The sequence below is a fragment of the Chiloscyllium plagiosum genome, chromosome 18 (assembly GCF_004010195.1).
Source record: "Chiloscyllium plagiosum isolate BGI_BamShark_2017 chromosome 18, ASM401019v2, whole genome shotgun sequence".
NCBI lineage: Eukaryota > Metazoa > Chordata > Chondrichthyes > Orectolobiformes > Hemiscylliidae > Chiloscyllium > Chiloscyllium plagiosum.
Window position 1 is genome coordinate 28026848 of NC_057727.1, and position 22336 is coordinate 28049183.

General features: G+C 37.8%; 1 protein-coding gene across 5 annotated transcripts in view; it reads right to left on the bottom strand.

Annotated features, from left to right (window-relative positions):
* LOC122558995 (FYVE, RhoGEF and PH domain-containing protein 3-like) overlaps positions 1 to 22336 on the bottom strand; it is a 222232-nt gene that overhangs the window by 46805 nt on the left and 153091 nt on the right. For all 5 annotated transcript variants that reach the window (XM_043708044.1, XM_043708039.1, XM_043708043.1 and 2 more), the window contains exons 5-6: positions 8567 to 8656; positions 6256 to 6392 (exon numbers count right to left, since the gene is read on the bottom strand). In XM_043708044.1, coding sequence (XP_043563979.1) covers positions 6256 to 6392; positions 8567 to 8656 — 227 coding nt within the window. The remainder of the gene's footprint in view (positions 1 to 6255; positions 6393 to 8566; positions 8657 to 22336) is intronic.

Below are 22336 nucleotides of genomic sequence, written 5' to 3' on the forward strand. Positions count from 1 at the left end.
ATTGTTATACTTAATGAAGAATGCTTTGTCCAAACCTGGATTTTTTTTTTGCGAGTTACATCTTTTTGGTATTAGCATTCCACTCTCATTCTGGTTTTATCCAACCACACTATTTCCACACATGGGATGAAAATAACAGTGCGCATTTGAATCTGCTTTGTATAGTGTAATGTGGTACTTGTTTCATAAGTGTACTAAAAGTGCACTGGTAGATTCTTGTGAATGTGTTGGTAACTGAACTCCACAATTAAGCTAGAAAAAATTTCGATCTACCTCTAGTGCTAGTGACCAATAGAGAAAATGCTGGAAAATCTCAGCAGGTCCAGCTTTGACAAAGGGTCAGTTAGACTCGAAACGTCAGCTCTTTTCTCTCCTTACAGATGCTGCCAGATCTGCTGAGATTTTCCAGCATTTTCTCTTTTGGTTTCAGATTCCAGCATCCGCAGTAATTTGCTTTTATCTCGTGCTAGTGATTTTACTTTGGGATTTCACTTGTCTTGTATTTATATCAGCTGGGATCATATTGGATAATTTGACATTTTGATTAGGTTGATGGAAAAACTCTATTTCTATTACTAGCAAGTCCAGTATATGAAGGCACAACCCTAAAATTAAAGCCAGACCATTTAGGATGATGTCAGGAAGTACCTTTTAAGCACAGATGCTTGTGGAAATCTGAAGAACTTTCTCCCCAAAAGATGTCCAAACAATGCCAATTTAATATTTCACAGCTGATAAAGTATCCTTACCTCACAAAAATCTAAGGGGTTTATGAGATCAAGAGGACGAACAGGATTAGGAGCTATGCTTGAATTGAATAGCACAATGGACTCAACAGCATGAATAGTCAATGGCTTAATCTTGCTCCTATATTTCTACTGCAGATGCAACTGCAACCCTGCCTCTGAATTGGCCCCATCAACTTCTATCTACTACCTGGTCAGCTTTCAGATGATTACATCTTGTTCACCCATGGTCATGACGACTTCCTGAATGAAAGATCGGACTCATGGGCACTATTGCTTGCATCCTGGGAGAAACAGGTATTGCACAGCATTATGTCTGTGAGAGGCTAAGCTGTTAACTTCTGCCCCCCACCCCCCTCCCGCCATCCCCACTGTTTTTCTGCCTCAGTGGAGTTGGTGGCAGTAGTTTTAGGGTAGGTGATTTCCCATTGGAATATCCCTCATGACAGGCTATTGGTTTCACCTCTTGAGGATTGACCTCTTGAGGATTTCTGCTGAAGTGGCCTGGTGCATCTTATGACGCTCTGGCAGAATCCTTGGATCAAGAGAAGTTGGGTTCCTGGGCGTGCAGTAACAGGCTGCTGTGCTTCTTAAGCAAAATGTGAAGTGAGCAGTTCAAATGGCAGTCTGCAGCAGGCTGATACACCATGACGCTGACTGGAAGATCTGAGCCATTATTCTATTGAGCTCCAGAGAAGAATAAAACCTAACTAAAATCATGCGGTACATTCAAGAAGAAACAAGTGGCTGTTGATGATATGGAATTACAATAAATTATCTACGTATTCGGAGCCAAGGAGACTGTACATCTGCTGCAGAGTGTTAAAATATTGCTCCTTATAAAGAGCTGTTTAACATTGTATTTTGCATAAAATACCACTCAAACAGCCCCAAAAGTGACTGTACTAAAAGGTCTACAATTATTGTTGATAAAATGCTTAATTTAATAAAATTTCAACAAAAATCAGTGTTGAAAAGCTATGTTTACTTTGGGTTGTCCACTGTTAAAACAAACGATAAAACCCTTGTAACTTGTGCATTAAATCATCAGTTTCTACAACGAATCATATAATAATGTATATATTTCTTCTACACTGTACAAATAACCCTGGTGCCAATGTTGACATATCTGCCTTCAAAAACAATGAATGTGCAGGCTGTGAAACCTTCAGACTTTCAGGCTCATCAGCCCTAACCACTTAGCATGAAAGAAAAACATGCTATTCCTCATTTAACTTGAATTTTCAATACCAAAGTAATCACAGCATTCCTGTTTTTGGCACATGTACTTAAAATGTCACACATCACTGATGAATCAGCAAGGCCTCAAATTACAAACTTGTGCAGCATTTACAAAGCACAAGAATCTATGAGATAAGCATCGGCTAGCATGAACTGGCTTCATTACTGTCAAATTCAAATAGTTTAAGAAACATTTTTCCATAGCAATTTATCCAGAAGAGTGCATTGCACCTTACAGTAGAAAAGCTGCTCCATTTTCCATATTACTCAAATACTTTCAATTACAAGTGCATAATAAAAGCAGCAACCATCCTCAACCAGTAATGAGCACTTCATTCATTTCTTTTAATGAAATCACAAAAGGAAAAAATATTGGTGAAGACATTGGAGCCCTTTTTTTTTTGAAACAGTGCAATGGGTTTTGAACAAGACCCTGCATGAACAGCATCTTGATTGTTGTATTATCTTAAGGAGGACAAAACAGCATGTATAGGAACACAAGATGTTAGCTTGAACTATATGTTCAATCTTGGTGTGCTGCTCAAAAACACAACACCCTGGCTTAGGAGTGATGATGGGGGCTTGTTCTCCTTACAGCTGAGGATGTTACAAGGAACTAACAGAGGCATTCAAATGATAGGGGTTTTGATATAGTAAGAAAAGATTGACTATTTCCTGTGTCATAGTGCAGCAACCAGATCTCAATTGTAAATAACTAAGAAGAGGACTAGCAGGAAAATCAGAATTTCTTTTTAAAACTTTAGAATATGTGACATGAATTCATGGTAGAAACAGATGCCATTGGAAATTCAGAAAGTAAGAGCTCTTATCTGAAGATGACAAATCTGCAGGGTTAGGAGAAAAATGATGGGATATGGGGCTAACTTGTACAATTCAAAGAGTTGGTACAGGCACACTGAACCAATGATCCTCTCCTGTTTTGGAGTTTTCTAAGATTTTATGATAGCCACCAATTAACCAATGGGCACACGTACTAGGTGAAACACTGAACACACTTCAAATATTAGAAATATACAAAAACAATTAAAAGAATTTTTGAACCATAAAATAACCTAGCAAATATTAAACACTGCGAAACACTGTAAAAGTTACAACCTTAAGAACTGCCCTGTATTTCTGACTTGGCCCTGCAGAACAAATTTCAATTTGTATCTTTTAATAACCACTGGGTATTTACTGTTGAACCACAAATACTGCTTGATCCCCAAATAACTTATTTCCCTATTGTTAATATTGATATATGGCTATGACATTCAATAAGCAATTGCTTTCTTAGCCAAAAGATAAGGCTGAAGCATTATCAACTGCTTTAGCCAGAAGTGCGGAGTGCATGATCCACTTGGTCTCCTCCGGAGGTCCCCAACATCACAGATGGCCAGTCTTAAGTCAAGTCAATTCATTCCACCTTCTCTGCAGTTGTAACATTTGTATTCTGCACTCTGTTCTGCTACCCTGCTGCACTTTGTATGGTACAAGCTGCCTGTATAGCACACAAAACACTTGTTGGTGCACGTGATAACAATCAATCAATCTTCATGATATCAGAATTGGCAGAAGATAACTTAATACTGCAAAGATTATGGACCCTGACAACACTCCAGTAATATTACAGATGACTAGCTCCAAAACCAAAAGCAAAAGTGTACTAGCTACAACAATGGTGTCTACCTGACAATATGGAAAATTGCCCAGGTATATCCCGTTCACAAAAAGCATGACAAATCCAACCCAGCCAACGATCACCCCATCACACTGTCAACCATCAACAATGCTATCAGCAGCACCTACTCACTAACTCCCAGTTTGGGTTCTGCCAGGGCCACTCAGATCTTGATGCCATTACAGCCTTGGTTCAAACATGAACAAAAGAGCCAAATTCCAGAGGTGACATGAGAGTGACAGCCCTTGACAAAGGCTGCAATTAACTGAATGTGGTGTCAGAAAGCACAAGCAAAACTGGAATCATTGGCAAGCAGGAGAAAACTCTGTTGGTTAGAGTCATATCTCAAACAATGAAGGCGATTGTGATTGTTGCAATCAGTTTCAGGACATCTCTGAAGGAATTCCTCAGGGTAGTGTCCGAGACACACCCATCTTCAGCTACTTCATCAATGACCTTGCCTCCTTCATAAGGGCAATAGTAGGGATGCGCACTGACAATTTCACATTGTATGGCATCAACTGTGACTTATCGGATACAGAAGTGGTCAATGTCTAAGGGCAGCAAAACATGGACAACATCCAAGATTGGGCTGACAAGAGGCAACTAACAATCACACTAGACAAATGTCAAATAATGATCATCTTCAGAAAGGGAGAATCTAACCATCACCCCTCGACATTCAATCATATTTCCATTGCTGAATCTCTGAATATCAATATCTCTCGGTTACTGTTGACCAGAAACTGAACTTTACTAATCATATACACATTGGGACTACAAAGGCAGGTCAGAGACTTGGATTCCTGCTGCAAGTAATTCCCCTGTTGACTCACCAAAGCCTGTCCACCATCGACAAGGCATAAGTCAGGAGTATGATGGAATATTCCCCACTTGCCTGGATGAATGCAACTTCAACAACATTCAAGAGGTTTTACACCATCCAGGAAAAAGCAGCCCATTTGATTTGCACTACATCCACCCATCCTGACTTGGAAATTCATTCAGTGGCATGGGGCAAAATCTTGGAAGTCATTCCTGAATAGAATTCCAATGTCCTAACACCAAATGGATTGCAGTAGTTCAAGGAGGCCAGAACCACCTTCTCAAAGACAATGTTGGATGGGCAATAAATGCTGGCACAGCCATTGAAGCCCATATCTTATGCATGAGAAATAACAAAAACTTTGATTGCACATAGGCTAAAATCAAGTTAAAGAATTTCTCTATTTATTTTTATATCCAGATGGTTGAAATATGTACGAGACAAATACATGAAAGATTTGATTTTGAAATGTACAATACAGAATATTACTTTACACTGTCAATGTTCTTGGAAAAACATTTGTACAATTAAAAAAAAGCAAAGTATGCAATTTGTTGCAAATGTCTTTATTGTGGGTTACAGTAAAAGTTAATTCAGAATTTTGGTAAAATTTGTAGAATTAAAAGTTGTTTCAATTGATTTTGTATTACCTGTATGTGCTAGTAAATAATGCATGAAATTTTGACCCAAATGAGAGATTTTCTGAAGAAAACCCAGAGGTTATTATGGAGGGTGGAGCTACATTTTAATTGAAGACTGGTGGCTTTTCATTTAAATTTTGAGAGAAGAAAGCTGATCCACGGTGAAAGACAACAAATCTGCTGTGTTTAGCCAAATAACATGATTCTGTATGTTCAGTGCCAAAAGAGGGATTCTCGAGAATTGGGTAGCACCACGTAACTCTGTAAAGAAAGAAGCGCAGCTACAGAACAGATACCAAAGGATTGTCTGTGCACATGTGCATTGTGGCCTGATTGCCTGCACTTGGATGTGGATGTTACATCAGTTAGGATTAAAAGGAACTGTCTTCCAAAACACAAACAAGTTTATAAGCCGATAAGAGTGAAGTTGGTGAAGCTAAAATTAACAGAAACCTCAGGATGAAAAACAAATTTAAAATCAATATGAAGATAAATGTATTCATGTTGAAATCGTGATTCTTCAGAATTCTCTCTCTCCAGATGGCTGTGAAAGCTCATGAGCGTGTACAGGACAGCAAAAGATAGATTTATGGAGATTAATGACATCAAGGGGAATGGAAGTAGTGTGGGAAAGTAGCTCTGAGGGAGATGAGCATGGTCTAACAGAATGGTCCGCTCCAATTGCATAATTTGAAATAAAAGATTAAACTGTGCTAAATCTGAGTGAAACTTATACTGTTTGGAAATGTCATCTGACTTGCTCAGTGTATCTATTCCACCATTACAGCTTGTGTTTGCTTTGTTCAAGTTTGTGTAGTAAAAAGACTTCAGGTATTTCAATTCAATCCTGAAGTCTTGCTGCTTATTTTCTTACCCTTGGCCCTTCCACACACCATGTTCTTTAAATAATTATCATCCATCAAGCCAAATCCTAAGATCTATCTGGTTTGTCCAGTATTCACATATTTAAATCTTTCAACAGTTAATTTTGCCTCACACACTCAAAAGTTGAACATAAAAATTATGCATTTGAAATTAATTGCAAGCAGCAGGCTCGGTTTTCCCCAACTTGGTCATGGTTTGGATTTCTCACATATGTAGTTAATTTCCTTTACTCACCATTCTTCTGTAATTCTTGTCTTTAATCCTGGTAATAGAAATTGGCCATGAAAGCAATAGATTGAGGATATGTTTGAGAATATCCCAGTAATCACATCTTGTGGAATGCCAGCTTCACTTAATTTCGTGCAAAAGACCTAAATAAATAAGTTACAACAGCTGGTGTAATGATATGCATGGACTGGAACAGATGAAAATGTCTTGTTTTATGTGACAGAGAATGGTTTACAAATTGTGATACAAAACACTGAAGCAAATTTTACCTGAAAAGCTATTATTTCTGTTGCAACAAAAAAAAATTCTAAAGTTACTCAAGTGATACCTTAGCAAATGCCTTGGGAAAACCTTTGATAAACTATTGATTTTACTTAAATGTTTCCTTGCCTACAGTAGACATATGGAGTTTGCTTTAATCACAAACACTAACCATCCATCTTCATTGAATTTGGAAGGATGACACATCTTAAAAGACGCAAAAGCATGCTGACATACCATAATAATTGAAGACATGTGTATATGTCACACAGTATAAAATTCACAGCCAATTTTACAGACACAATGACTACGCACTTGTATCTATAAACATTGAACTTATGAACATCATGACATCTTTGAGATTGAATGTTCAATAATGTTTCAAGTATTGTTAACATTTTTAACACAAAAATGCAAACAACAAATCTTTAAATCGGTGATAATTTTAACAATGGAGACAAATTCTTTGTTCACTACTTACAGCAGTTACATATGCTAATATCCATACTTTTTAAAACACTAGAAATAGCTGACAAGAAAATCAACACCCTACACCCGCCTCAAAACACATACACAAATGTGTTTGAACTCTCAAGCGATTTTTAACTTCCAACTTCATATTAAGTGTTGGCAGGACCAGCTGTCGAATTACACATTTGGTTTGTAGTGACATGGGAGGACAGGGTAAATCATCAAAATGGAGTGCATTGCATAGACAACCAAATTCCTCAGATTAATAATATCGTGTAGCAACTTTCCATCTGATCACAGGAACATGCATTTTTCATTGAGACTGCTGCACAGATTTTAACAAGTTAAATGAATGTTATTTCCATTTATTAACTGCGGAAACCTGATGACATCACACAGTTAAAGCAAAAATGAAACAAAGACTTTCAGATGCTTAAGATCTATAACAAAAACAAAAATTCCTCGAGAAACTCAGCAGGTCTAGTGGCATTTGTGGACAGAAAGTAGAGTTAACATTTCAAGTTCAGTTCTATGTTCTGAAAAAGGGTGACTGGACTCAACAGAAATAAAACATTATTTTTAATTTGTTATGCTGACTAGCTTCACAGGCAAGTGACAGTTTCTAGAACTGATTGTGGAATACTCAAGTGCTCTCCACATTTGTAAAAGATAGTCTGCAAAGATAAGAACTGGAATTGAAAAAATGTGTTTCAATATTAACAGGTTAATTTAGTATTTTGGGCTTAAAGAAATAGATTGAATAAACAATACTTCGTATTCATGATCTCCTGAATGGTTTTGATTGTTTGAGTAGGTCAGAGAGAAAGTTTCCACTGTATTTTTTTTGCCCCTGGGTTGTAAAAACAGACTTTGTTATAAAGCCTCTCCCAGGGGATTAAATGATTGACAGGGTGGAAGGACAAGTTAAGTCACAATAGAGAGAGGCAGATCTGATGCCTTTTGTTTGTTCATCAATTTGCTGGAGACCCGTTCAATTTTCCAGGAGACTTGAGAGAAGAGTGAATGTTAATTTTTGCATGCATGTGGACACGTTGGCATTGGCATCAATCCTCAGTTTATTCTTTATCAATAGTAAATAATTTAGGAAATTCTGCAAAGCATATTATTTTAAAATATTGATTTATGCAGAGTTATAAGATTAGAAGTCTAAATGTGAGTCACAACCATAATATGTTGAACATTAACTTAATTTTATCAGTTTAATTCAATGCTGTATTCTCATGAATGCCACAATTATAAAGTTATAAGAATTGGACTTGAGTTTGAAATACTCCATTAACAAAATATTAACTTTGCTGCAAAAGCTCAATGTTGAACTTTCAAGTAATTTCTGTCTGGGACTCTACATCTCTGGTAACTTCAGAGCAACTTTCTCTGCTTTATAGAAGTATGTACCTACCTTTGGTCCTCCCACCTATTTGTTGTGTATCCTTATAGTATTAAAAATCCATTTGAAATTCAGGTAACAAGTTTCAATAAATCGTTATACTATCTCAGTCAACAAACAAGTATTTTAAAATCTATTTTAAACGACAAGTGGAATCTGGATAATACTTTGCATTACCTGATCCAGAAGATGAAGCCTTTTCACATAGGCCTCTTCAGTGATAAGGAGCTCATTTGCAATATTGTACAACTTCTGTGGCTCTGTGCACTAAAAAGAAATAATTATCAAGTTTACAATTCTAATTTGTAAGAAATATTTTGATTACCGCAATCATTAAGTGAAATATACGAGAACGACAGGTTTGGAAAATTAAAACCATTGCACCATTTTACTGAACAGAACTCAGAATAGTGAAAAATCATCAGTTTTAATATCAAGAATGCATTATAGTTGGTAACTTTCTTCCCCAATTAGAATTATTTTAGTATTCATTGAAGATTACCTTTGACATAATGGATGGCAACAGTTAATGCGTTTGATATGAAGAGGAAATTAATAAGGTAAAGAGCAAAACTGAACTCAAGCATTCATTTTTTTCTATCGAAAAAAAACACAAACCTCATACTCTCAAACAGTGTTCGCTCCTCTTTTCACTCCTTATCCCATGCCCCAATTTCTGCTTTACTTTGTTCCATGAGCTAATTACAATCCCAATATATCCGAACGATCAGCCTGTCCCTTAAACTAGTCAAAGCTCTGTCCCTTTCAACTGCCACACACATATTACACCTCTATTACTTGCACAAACATGTCTCCTGCATGACAATTTACTTCCAGGATTCCTGCCAGTTCCAACTCTATAGTTATGCTTCTGGGTCAATGCCTCAGCAGATTTTAAGGTCAAAATGGCTGCAGATGTCTTTCACATCCTATCAGGAATAAGACAAAAAACAACCCACTTAAACACAAGTCTGTTAGCATGAAATTATGTGTCTGGGAGATTTGAAAGTTTTTTTTATTGCCATGTTGTCCTATATTATGTCTTCACGCCTAAATGATACTGGTAAACAAAATAAAGAATAATTCTCCAAATGGTGTGAGTTGAGCAAAAGTCTTACATATTTTAGATAATTCAGACTACAACAAAATAAACTACAATTGTAATCATGAGTTATCATTTCTTTCCTCGTGCAAACTGATTATTAAGCAAGCAGGACATTTTGTGACACTGTTGGCTTCACAATGATAAAGACAACATCATAGTTATGTAGTGGCTTCACATTTTAATTCTTCTTTGAGAACTTGAGTTTGAAAGATTATGGAGATGCCTCGATTTGTTTTAAAAACTTAGGTCATTGAGAAACCATTGGACCCTTTTCTTCATATAAAAGTTTATTGGAAATCATGCAACCAGGCTTCATTTATGGTTGCTTGAACACACTTCAGGAAAAATACTTGACGGTTTAATGACTGTCCTGTTTGACCAGTGTCTGGAGGTTTGCATCTTTGGTTTTGGAGTTAGTTGGGAAAGAGCATGTGAGGAACAAGCTTCCCAACTTCAGTCTCCTGCTTCTACAGCACCTTGTTGTGAATCTGGTGTGAAACATTCTTGATCTTTTAGCAGCCTGTGACTGAAAGAACTTTCCAATACTGTATTTCCTAAGCAAGCTTTGTCTGTCAAGACCAGAGTGATAACCATGGCTAATTGGTAGTGGCTTGATCACACACGCAAGACCTTCGGATCAACAGAATTCAGAACATTTCAAGCCTTATGCTTTTTGACTTCAAGAATGGCCAGAAATGCTAGTTTTCTTGTTTGAAAGTGCATCTCGACAGAGAGTAATAGATTTTGCTCTATTTAACTGAAGAGTTTGCTTCAGAGATTGTGTTTTGGGTTATTTAGAGTGGTAAACAAATTGTGCTAACCAAGTTGGCTTCTTTACTGCATAGCTTTTTTTCATCATAAACCAATAAATTAGTGTTTACAAAATAAACGTAGTTGATTTTATTTCCATTTTAAATGTAATATGCAGAAAACATACAACTAACCTGATCAGGACTTGGGTAAAACATTTTACAATTTATGTTGTGATCTGTGGACCACTTGGACAAGGAGGAAGGGTGCGCACTTAACTTGGTTGTGACACTAGCCAAAAGATGTGTCTCTTATTAGGTATTTTACCTTGAAAACATCACAATTCTCAGCACTTCGGAGTACTCACTCCATTCTTCTAACCTCACAACAGGATATATTAACTAACAGTGCTGTGAAACTAATTTAAGAGATGACGAGTAATCAAATAGGGAAGCATGAGCTCAATCCTGTGCTCACTATAACCAGGTTTATTGCCCAGTGACTGTTGAATCAGAGAATTAAAGCACAATAGGCTATCATTTGGCCCGCTGCATCTATGGCCAGCTCTTGGAAAGAGCTACATCCTAGCTTTTATCTCACAACCCTGTTAATTTGCTCTCTTTCAATACAAGTAAAGTTGTCTTACCACAGTTTCTATAAAATCTAATTCAAGTATTATGTTCCTTACCTTAAATTCCTATTTGAAATTCTCATTTCCACCGAGTGCTCTTGCCAAATATTTTAAAGCTATGATCACTGGTTACGGATCTACATGTCAGAGAAACTGCATCTTGTTACTTGCTCTATCAAAATCTCGAAGACCTCCTTAGGTACCCCCTTGACCTTCTCTGCTCTATGGAGAAAAATCCCAGCTTCTCCAATCACCTCACATGACTGAAATCTTCATTTTTATCATCAACCTGATAAAGGTCCTTTGTATCAACACCTGCTGCCCACAAAAAAAAAGCCTGGCATCTTTCGTAAAAAGTCCACACTTGTACAATATCCCAGTCAAGGTCTAACTAGTTCATAAAAATTTAGCATACTTGTGTTTCCATGCCCCTGTTCTCATTGCGTGGGATCCCAAAAACTTCCTTAAAATTTTTGTCAACTTACTCAATTGTCTTTAAAAATTTGTGAATAAACACCCCAACATCCTTTTGGTGTTGCATCCATCAATAAAATGGCTCCATTTTGATTGAGAGAAACACAATGCAGACGGTACAAAGACCAGCATTTCACACTGAGTAAATTACTTATAGCCTCTTGAGGAGGATTGCAAGTTACAAAGGTTATGCAGGGTTACACAGAAAACTCTTATGAATTAGCATGCGGATGACGGACTTTTCTCAAGCAAAGACCTTCAACTCCACTTTCCTGCCTGGTTCCCCTAATCCTTAACTCCCTTGTTGATCAAAAATCAATCTAATTCAGCACCTAGAATATATTCAATGACTCAGCCTCTACTGCTCTCTGTTAAAGAGAATTCCAAAGACTAACAACCCTCAGAGAAGGTCCTCCTCATCCTGGTTTTAAATTGTAGGCTCCTTATTCAAGATTTCCACACAAAAATACACACAGTATTTACCTTGGTAAGCAAGCTTACAATTCTCATTTGTTGGTAAATTAAATTAGATTAGATTAGATTCCGTACAGTGTGGAAACAGGCCCTTCAGCCCAACAAGTTCACACCAACCCTCCGAAGAGTAAACCACCCAGACCCATTTCTCTCTGACTAATGCACCTAACACTATGGGCAATTTAGCTGGGCCAATTCACCTAACCTGCACATATTTGAACTGTGGGAGGAAACTGGAGCACCCAGAGGAAACCCACACAGACATGGGGAGAACATGCAAACTCCACACAGACAGTCACCCGAGTCTGTATTTGAACTCAGGTCCCTGGTGCTGTGAGGCAGCAGTGCTAACCATTGAGCCACCACTCATTCATTTAAATTCCAAGAAGCACAGGCCGAATGTGTTAAATATTACATCAGCTTGTGAAAGGTCTCCGAATTGCTAATATAGTATTAAGTAAAGAGAACAGGTCAGGTCTCACCAGCACTCTGTACAACTAGAGCAAGACTTTCTTACTTGTATACTCTATTCCCTTTGCAGTAAAAGGCCAATGTTCCAGTTGTCTTTCTAACTCTTTCCTATACGTATGCTCACTTTGCGATGCACATACAAGAATACCTAAGTGCTTCTGTCTGCAATAGCCTACAGTCTCTCTCCATTTGTATAATATTTCGCTTTCCTGTTTTTCCCTCAAGTGGGCAACATTTCCCCACATTATACTCCATCTGCCATTTATTTGTGCACTTGACCTATCTGCATTCCTTTACAGACTCTTTGCATCCTCTTTACGTCATCTTACTTTCTTACCTATTTTTGGATCAGCAGCAAATTTGGCAAATATGCACTCAATCTCTGTTTATATTGACTAGAATTAATTGAGAGTCCAGCACTGGCTCCTGTGACACCCCAATTTGCAATGTAACAACCTGAAAATGATCCATTTATCTTCACTCACTGTTTCCTGTCAGCCAATCATCCATCCATATCACCCATGACATCATGAGTTCTTAACTTCTGCAGTAAATATTTATGTGGCACATTACTGAATGCATTTTAGAAATCTAAATACACAAATACACACTCCCTTTTATTTACCCTGCTTTTTACATCTTTAAATAACTCCAATAAATATGCCAGAAATTACTTCCCTTTCAAGAACCATTTTGACATGATCTCCCTGTTTTATGATTGTTAAAGCATTGTAACAGGGAGATTTAGACAATGTCATTTGCCAATGACAAATGGCACCTTAAACTGACCTATAGCTCATTAATATAGCAAGGCAAGTGATTGGAGTTAACTAATTAATATAATACCTGGATATAAAGGTAGAACAAGTGTGACTGCTGTGTGGAAGGAGCTGTAAGACCAAGTCATTAATAACCATCACAAAGAAAAGATTGTGTCTTGCCATTTAGTTTGGATCTAAGTTGACATGATTTACTGTCTGCCACCATTCTTGAATAGTGACATTATATTGCCAGTTTTCCAATCCCCTTGGTCCAAAATCTTGCATATTTTGGAAGATTACAACAACTATATTGTCCACTTCTGCACCCACTTCCCTCAAGACCCTGGTATGCAGAAATAGATGACTGTTTCGTGTGGTCAGTCTGGGGCTGCATTGGACTGCAATGCTGCTTTCAAGCTTGGGTCTGTCATTTTTAAAGCTGAATCCACTCATCATTACCCTGCCTCCTCTGAACCATTTATGGCCTTAACAACTTTGTCCCTAACATTATCTCATCTGCTTTTTCGTTACTCTCATCACTATAAGCTACTTCACTGTGCTCCATCTCTTGGGTTGCTACCAGGAAGCTCCCACTTCTCCATGCCAGCTAAATAATTTTCAGGCTGCTAAAATCCTAATCATCATCCCTGTCCCTAAGGCAGCTTAGGACCAGGTTTTCTCAATCAATATCAAATAAGCATTCAATCTTTGCTGAGAATTTCTTTCTTCACTGATATTAGACTAGAAAATTTGGATTTAGAAAGAGTGCTCTTTCAGTGTTACACTCAACTATGATTTCCTCCACAGTGGGGAGATGAAATGAGGATTGGGTGACTGCTTTGGAGAAACCTATATTCTGGCTGCAAAAATGATCAAGTTTCTGGTTGCCTGCCACTTTAACACACCACCACATTTTCCGGCCAATGTTTGTCTCAGGCCTGCTCCAGCAAGGTTCAGTGCCAGCTAGAAGAACAGCATCTCATTTTCCATTTAGAGACCCTGCAGACTTTAGGACTCAATGTTAAGTTCATTAAGGTTAGAGCCTATACACCTTCATCCTTGTCCTTTATCCATGCCCACTCCACAGGCCTCAGCATCAAATGGGCTGCTTTCATCAGAACCAACTCGTTTTCGCTCACTAATGGTCCCCATTAGCAGCTTTTCATTCTCCCTGGCTTGTCATTATCCATTTCTTTGTCTGCCCAACTGCTGTTCTTTCTCTGGACTTTGTCTTCATATACTGTTGACTCCCTTCTCCTGCTCACCCTGTCTTCAGCATAAATACCACAATTTTTAAGCTACAATCAGTTCTGAAGGAGGATCACTGGACCCAAACTGTTGCCTCTGCTTTCTCTTCACAGATGTTGCCAAACCTGCTGCATTAGTCCAGGTGTTCATTATTGGTTTCAGATTTCCAGCATCAGTACTTCTTTGTTTTTATATTGAGCAATCAATAGATAATTGGTTTCAGGACTGGCTTCTTCAGCAAGTCCTTCACAAACATACAGGAGGTGACAATGGAGCAGCTGAATCAAGAGCTTCAAAAAAATCTAGATTGTCACAAAGATTGTCTTTCAAAATTCAGACTGTGATCAGTGACTCCAGCCCAAAACATTTGTTCAATTAACAAGCCTCTCACCAGGAAACCAGGAAGCAACCTGTAATTTTGAGGCTCGGAATTACTTGTCTGCTGTAAGCTTGTATACAATATCAGGTGGAAAAAGAAGGGGATCAAAGTGATGGATAACTTCTTTAATTATTTGTCTTTGCTCAGTTCCAGATGTTACAAAAGTTGGTGCAGTAATAACAACTATCTTATAAAACATCAATCCACCAACTCTAACATCATAGAACATTTCAAGCTTTATTTGCAGTACTGAATACAATATCTGCACAGATTGAGAGTTATAAATTTAATTGAGAATACATGAGAAATCAAGGTTGCATTGTTGTAGTTATTATGCTTGATACTGTCATTGGTTTTAAACAGCAAAATGGAAAGTACAATGAGCCAAACAGATACAATGGCTTTAAAGCAACCTCAAATTCTGCAGTCACACTAAAAAAAAAATCAAAGTCATAAGTCTGTCCACAATTCTGAAACTATATATTCACAGTTTTATCATTTAAAATGGATCTTATAATAATGCTTTGTGTCTGCTGTGTTCTTTGAAGTTTGTCACCATTTACCAGTCTCGTGGGCATTAAATACAGCAGTGTATTTTTAAATGTCAGTGGTAAAACACAGAAGTACTTTGCAAGCAGTGTTGCACTGCATCTTTTTAATGTGAACTGTTAAATTTTAATTTAAATGGATAGAGTTTAGCATTGGTCTCGATTTGTGGTCCATTCATATGGTTGGTCCTTGACTTCATTTACCAAACTGCAGTACATTGGATCCAACAAATTTAAAAGGTATCACAAGCCCAAATGCCTTGTTTCCCCATCTGAATGATGAATCAACACAAAAGTCTACTGTTTTGCTCTGAAAGGGCTGCCCCTATAGTCCAGTACTGTTTTACAAGTGAGAGCCAAGATACTAAATGGCAACATTTTTTCAATTTTAGGAGCACAATTCTCACTTGATGTCCACAGATATGTACACTTTCCAGCAGAGATTGAATAATTTCAGTGACAGGGCTTTGAGGCCAATTTGCAATATCTCTAATGTGGCTTCAGGCAAAAACAGTTAAGTCAGTACATACTAGGAATCAAACCAGGTGTCTATAACTGGTCAGTTCAATGCTGGATGGTTCCATCAGCAACCTCTTATTTCAAAACAGCAGACCCTAATTTCAAATCAACCCCTCAAGAGGAAACATCTTTCCACATCCACCCAATGAAGCTCCCTCAGACCTTACATTCTCATTGCCTCTTAAATCATCTAAGCTCCATTGGATACAGACATGATCTATAAAACTTTTTATAAGACAAAAGGCCTGGAGGCAATATCACCAGATATAATCCAGAAACTCAGCTCATGTTCTGGGGTCATGGGTTCAAATCCCACTACGGCAGATGGTGGAATTTGAATTCAATTTTTAAAAATCTGATTTTAAGAATCTACTGATAACCATGAACATTGTCAATTGTTAGTAACACCTATCTGGCTCACTAATGTTTTCAGGGGGAGGAAATCTGCCATCCTCACCTGGCCTGACCTGCAAGTAACTCCAGAACCACTACAATGTGGTCGACTCTCAGCTGCCCTCTGAAATGGCCTAGCACACCACCCAGATAATGCAAAACTAGGAAGAAGGGCAAGCTATGATGAGGGCATGGGGAACCCACATAAGGGAAACGGATAGGTTGAGACAGTGAACAAAAACTTTAAGTTTAATGTACAGAAGTGTGAAGGCATACATTTGATAGCAAGAATAAAAAGGCAGATTACTATTTAAATGGTGAGACTCCAAACAATAAAATGCAGCAGAAAATGATTTGGGTGTTCTTATGCATGAAACCCAAAAAGGTAGCAGGCAGGTGTAAGAGTTGAGGGCGAGGGAGGAACAGCCATGTTTTTATTTAGTCAGAGCATACTTGACAGGTTGAATGGCCTCCTTCAGTTCCAACTTCTTATGTTCGGGCTTTTTTCTATCAACCAAATGCCAATCAGAAGCTGCATACATGCTCAGCGCTTTATCACAAAAGGTCTATTTCAATTACTTTGCTTGCATGGCTTACATGAAATCAACAAAGGCCAAAGTGCTATCATACAAGTGGAAAGACACGAGTTTCCAGGTTAATCCAGATTTGATATTTCAACTTGGTGCCAAAACAATACTGTATTGTGCAAGGTGATATTGTTCAGACAAAACGTTTAACTGCTTTCCATGAAAATCGAGAGCATAACAAACAAAGTTACAAATTTGTAAAAGTCTAATTTTATATTTGTATTGAAACACAATTTATTATTTATTATGTGTTTCAAATTTCAGGCCTGTGCTAGAATATTCACTTTATGCAGTATTGCTTTTTCCAGTAATGCTCCTCTTAACACAGCCATTAGTAGATGCTCAAGACCGTTATGGATAGATTACCAGAGAATAGATTTCAGCACGTTTTTCATATTCCTTTGAATATTTATAATTCAGTGGCTATGGTCTCTGTTTCTCTTCCTCCAATCAAAATTCATCAGACAAACTGCATGTTAATGTGCTCTTTCCAGGTTGTTCTTGTTTCACATCACTCTGTACTTCCAGTGTTGGAAAGACGACTGAATCTGGATTTTAGAAGACTGAAAACAGATATCAAAGCTATGTTTCTTTTTGGTACATTGCAAGATGATTGCACTCAGTGTAGCCTGAGATATCTGAAAAATGTCAGATTCAATTGTGCAACTGACCTCAGTACCTTGGAGATGGATAGGAAACGAAATCAGCCAAGGCTTTCCACCTCTCTTGCTCCAGTGACCTCTACAGTAAACTGTGTAACTCTGATGATTTATTTTTCGATGAGAACATGACCAGGCTTTGTTGTGATATCTTGTGACAATGTTTTTTTTAAAAATTACTTCAAGATACAGGTGCCCTTGGCTAGGACAGTATTTATACTCCAGAGGGCAATTAAGAGAAACTGATGGATCTGGAGTCACATGTTGGCTCGATCTAGGGGATGAGTGAAACAGATGGGTTTTCCCAACAATGATCACTAAACAAACATTGGACTAGCTTTTAATTGCAGATATTTTATTGAATTCAAATTTCACTATATTCATCGGCAAGATTTCAACAACCATGCCCCACAATATTAACTTGGGGTTCTGGATTGTTAGTCCAGAATTACCACCATTGTGTCACTGCCTCCCTTTAGGCAATCTAGTTTACATGCAAAGATGAGAAGCATAGTACAAAATAACAGTAAATAGAATATCACTAAAGGGAAAACAGCACTTCCTCAGGGAAGATATGAAATTTGGTGGATGTGGATGTAGATGGTTTGTTTACTAAAAAGCACAGAGTTCAGATAGGCAACTAACCCATCAATATACAACTATAGTAACTGAAGCTAGCTCAGATGGGAAACAGAACATTTCACAAGTAACTGGGCCTTCAGCAACAAATGGGAAATGACAAAAATTTGTTCTTGAAGCTCACTAATGATGACATTAAGCAGGGTTACACCCAAAACATTGACTTCTCCACCTCCTGATGCTGCCTGGCTTGCTGTGTTATTCCAGCCTCCTGCCGGTCTAATAAGCTAATGGCAGAAACATTGCTTGAATTTGATGAAGATGTAAGATGTCAATAATGTGTTTCTGGTCTCTGGATTATACTAAAAGTTGCAGTGGCCAACGTACCACTTCCAATCAGAATGTCTTTGTCAATTATCTGTCTAGCTTTAGACTGAAGACCAAAATAAATCTGACTAAGAGCCATCATTAACAAAAACATTTCCAGCAGGTAATGGTCAGCAATACCAATAGTAACAAACAGAAATGATTCAAATGAATCTGGAGATCTTTAGAAAAGAGAAGATCTAAATTTCAGAACAGGCCCTGCAATCAAACAGTTCGAACTGGGGTACAGGGGTCTGCATCAGGAATGTTGGTCATTCTCTTTAATATTATCAGGATTGGACTTTGCACTCTTAGCTTTTGTCATTTTCACTTCAGCCTTTTTGCATCTTCTGCTTCCTGTCTCTTTCTCTTCCCCAATACCCCCACTTGCTAATTTCCGCCATTTTTCTCATCCTCTTTTTGAGTGTCTCCTCCAGGCCATTTCACGGTTGTAGTTATTTGCATGTTCCTTTCTTTTCACCTTTCTGTTGCTCAGTTGAAATCATCTCATAATAATGTACCAATTTTTGCCTCTCTCAGAAGCAGGTTTACCAAGTTATTCCATTCATGAACTTTGCTTTGAAGCTTTTACCCCTTTTCAAACAGCTCTTTCAAAGTCCTTCAATTTTCATTTCTAATGTACACCTATAACCTGAAATGCTGAAAATACACAGGGAAACACCAACAGATCTGCTATACATTTTTAGCATGTTGGGTTTGTTTTCAATTTTAGCACTTTGGTCCCCTATTAATACCAACAGTTCAGTAGCAAACCTGAAATGATTAACGGTGGATTTGCAGCAATTTAATTCCAAAGAGCTGGGTTACACAAACTAAGGTATTTAATTTTAAAAAGTGGATTAGAAGTAAAATCAACATGATTCAGATTAGTTGTGCCGCATTTGTCAAACAATGGGAATTTTAAGTCAACATAAAATGGAAATATGATGGTTACTTTGCATAGATATTATTAGAGTTTGATTATACTTTCAACAGGCAGTAAAGGTAAAAAAGCTAGCACTTCAATGACTGAGTGAGAAATAATTACTGAGCAATATGTACTGAACAATTCATATAAGAGATGTGACAGCACCAGGGAATATTTGCCAGGGCGTTGACTGGGCTGAGGGTTTTAGTTATAAAGAGAGATTGGTCAGACTGGTTGTTTTCCTTCGAGCACAGGAGATTGAGAGGGGTCATGAAAACGTATAAAATTATGAACGGCAAAGAAGATTTATTTCCCCTAAATGAACCGATAGTAAGTTGGAATACAGCAATTAACTTAAAACAGGAAGAAACTTTTCCCCTTAATAATGGAGGGATCAAATGACCTGGAGATAGATTTAAGATAAGGGGCAGAAGGTTTAGAGGAGATGTGAGGAAAACTTTTTCACCTAGAGGGTGGTGGGAATCTGAAACTCTATGTAAAGGTGATAGAGACAGAATCCTTCATCACATGTACGTAGTATATAGACATGTACTTGCAAAGGTAAACAGTACAAGGCTATGGGCTAAGTGCTAAAGATAGTATTAGAATAGTTAGATGGTTATATATTAAGGACAACAGGATAACTAGGGAGAGCATATACATTAAGGACAAAAGGATAACTAGGGAGAGAATAGGCATCAGTATTTACCGTGGAAAAGGATATGAAAGATATAGAAAGTAGCAAAATAGATGGTGACACCTTGCAAAATGTCCATATTACAGAGGAGGAAGTGCTGGATGTCTTGAAACACATAAAGGTGGATAAATCCCCAGGACCTGATGCGTGGGAAATCATGTCTCACAAACTTGATTGAGTTTCTTGAAGAAGTAACAAAGAGAATTGATCAGGACAGAGGGGTAGATGTGATCTATATGGACTTCAGTAAGGTATTTGACAAGGTTCCCCATGGCAGACTGGTTAGCAAGGTTAGATCTCACACAATACAGTGAGAACCAGCCATTTGGACACAGAACAGGCTCAAAGGTAGAAGACAGAGGGTGGTGGTGGAGGGTTGTTTTTCCAGAGTGGAGGTCTGTGACCAGTGGAGTGCCACAGGATCAGGGCTGGGTCCTCTACTTTTTGTCATTTACATAAATGATTTGGATGCGAGCATAAGAGGTACAGTTAGTAGGTTTGCAGATGATACCAAAATTGGAGGTGTAGTGGACAGCGAAGAGGGTTACCTCAGATTACAACAGGATCTTAATCAGATGGGCCAATGGGCTGAGAAGTGGCAGATGGAGTTTATTTCGGATAAATGCAAGGTGCTGCATTTTGGGAAAGCAAATCTTAGCAGAACTTATACACTTAATGCTAAGGTCCTAGAGAGTATTGCTGAACAAAGAGACCATGGAGTGCAGGCTCTAAGCTCCTTGAAAATGGAGTCATAGGTAGATATGATAGTGAAGAAGGCGTTTGGTATGTTTTTATTGATCAGAGTATTGAGCACAGGAGTTGGGAGGTCATATTGCGACTGTACAGGACATTGTTTAGGCCACTGTTGGAATATTGCGTGCAATTCTGGCCTCCTTCCTATCGGAAAGATGTTGTGAAACTTGAAAGGGTTCAGAAAAGATTTACAAGGATGTTGCCAGGGTTGGAGGATTTGAGCTATGGGGAGAGTCTGAACAGGCTGGGACTGTTTACCCTGGAGTGTAGGAGGCTGAGGGGTGACCTTATAGAGGTTTACAAAATTATGAGGGGCATGGATAGGATAAATAGAAAAAGTAATTTCCCTGGGGTGGGCAAGTCCAGAACTAGAGGGCATAGGTTTAGGGTGAAAGGGGAAAGGGACCTAAGGGGCAACCTTTTCATGCAGAGGATGGTACGTGTATGGAATGAGCTGCCAGAGGAAGTGGTGGAGGCTGGTGCAACTGCAACATTTAAGAGGCATTTGGATGGGTATATGAATAGGAAGGGTTTGGAGGGATATGGGCCAGGTGCTGGCAGGTGGGACTAGATTGGGTTGGGATATCTGGTCAGCATGGACGGGTTGGATCGAAGGGTCTGTTTCCATGCTGTACATCTCTATGACTCTATGACACAATGGGCCAAAGGGCCCTTTTCTGCACTGTAAATCTCTGACAAACACTGAATTTGCTAGTCATTTTCATACCAATGTAAAAATAAAAATGTAATAACAATTCTAAGAGTAGTTTTATGAATACCATTGTAAAATTTTGAAATAGGCTAATAAGTATTAGGGTGAAAAACAAATGTAAAATGCTTATCAGGAACTAGAGAGAGTTCACGAAACACCTCCTTAAATTGGAAATGCATAACTTACAATGCATGCTGTAGTCAACGTGCAGATGTTAATGTGAATCAGAGATATCAAAGTCTTGCAGTATCCAATAAGTGTTCTTTTTACCCCTGAATGAATTGATAGTAAGTAGGATTACAGTAATTAACTTAAAATAAATACTATAATACTATATTTTATTTTAATTTGCTGTTTAGGCACATTATGTGACATAAATAAATAAAAAAGTTCAATTATTAAGCCAAATCAAAAATTAACTGCATGGACTTATGGCTGTAATATATTAATATACAAATCAGTTTAGATTCTAAGAATTCTTTGGTATTCTTCTGTGACCTAGACATCAGGAACAGTTCCTAATGAAGCTAAATTCAGAAGCAGAATTGTGCCTGCAACTATACTTCCATTTTGATTAAGTGCAGGAAATTTACTTTCTTTCAGAAAGGGAAGAAGCTATCTTGACAAACAGTGGACACATATTTCTCAGAACACTGAAAATATTCAGACAGTGCAGTAAAAGACGTAACTCACTTACACCTCGATTTCCTTGATCTTTTGTACCAGAAATTGACACTGAATTAAACTGCAGCAGTTTCTGGGAGCTAATTAGGAAGAAATTCCTGTAGGGCAGGTCTATTGTTTCCCAATAAATACTTGGGATCTAATACTTGTTTACTATATTTATTCAGAAATAAAGCAGAATATCAACAGTATGATATCTTCAGATTCTAAAAATGAATGGTAAAGAAAG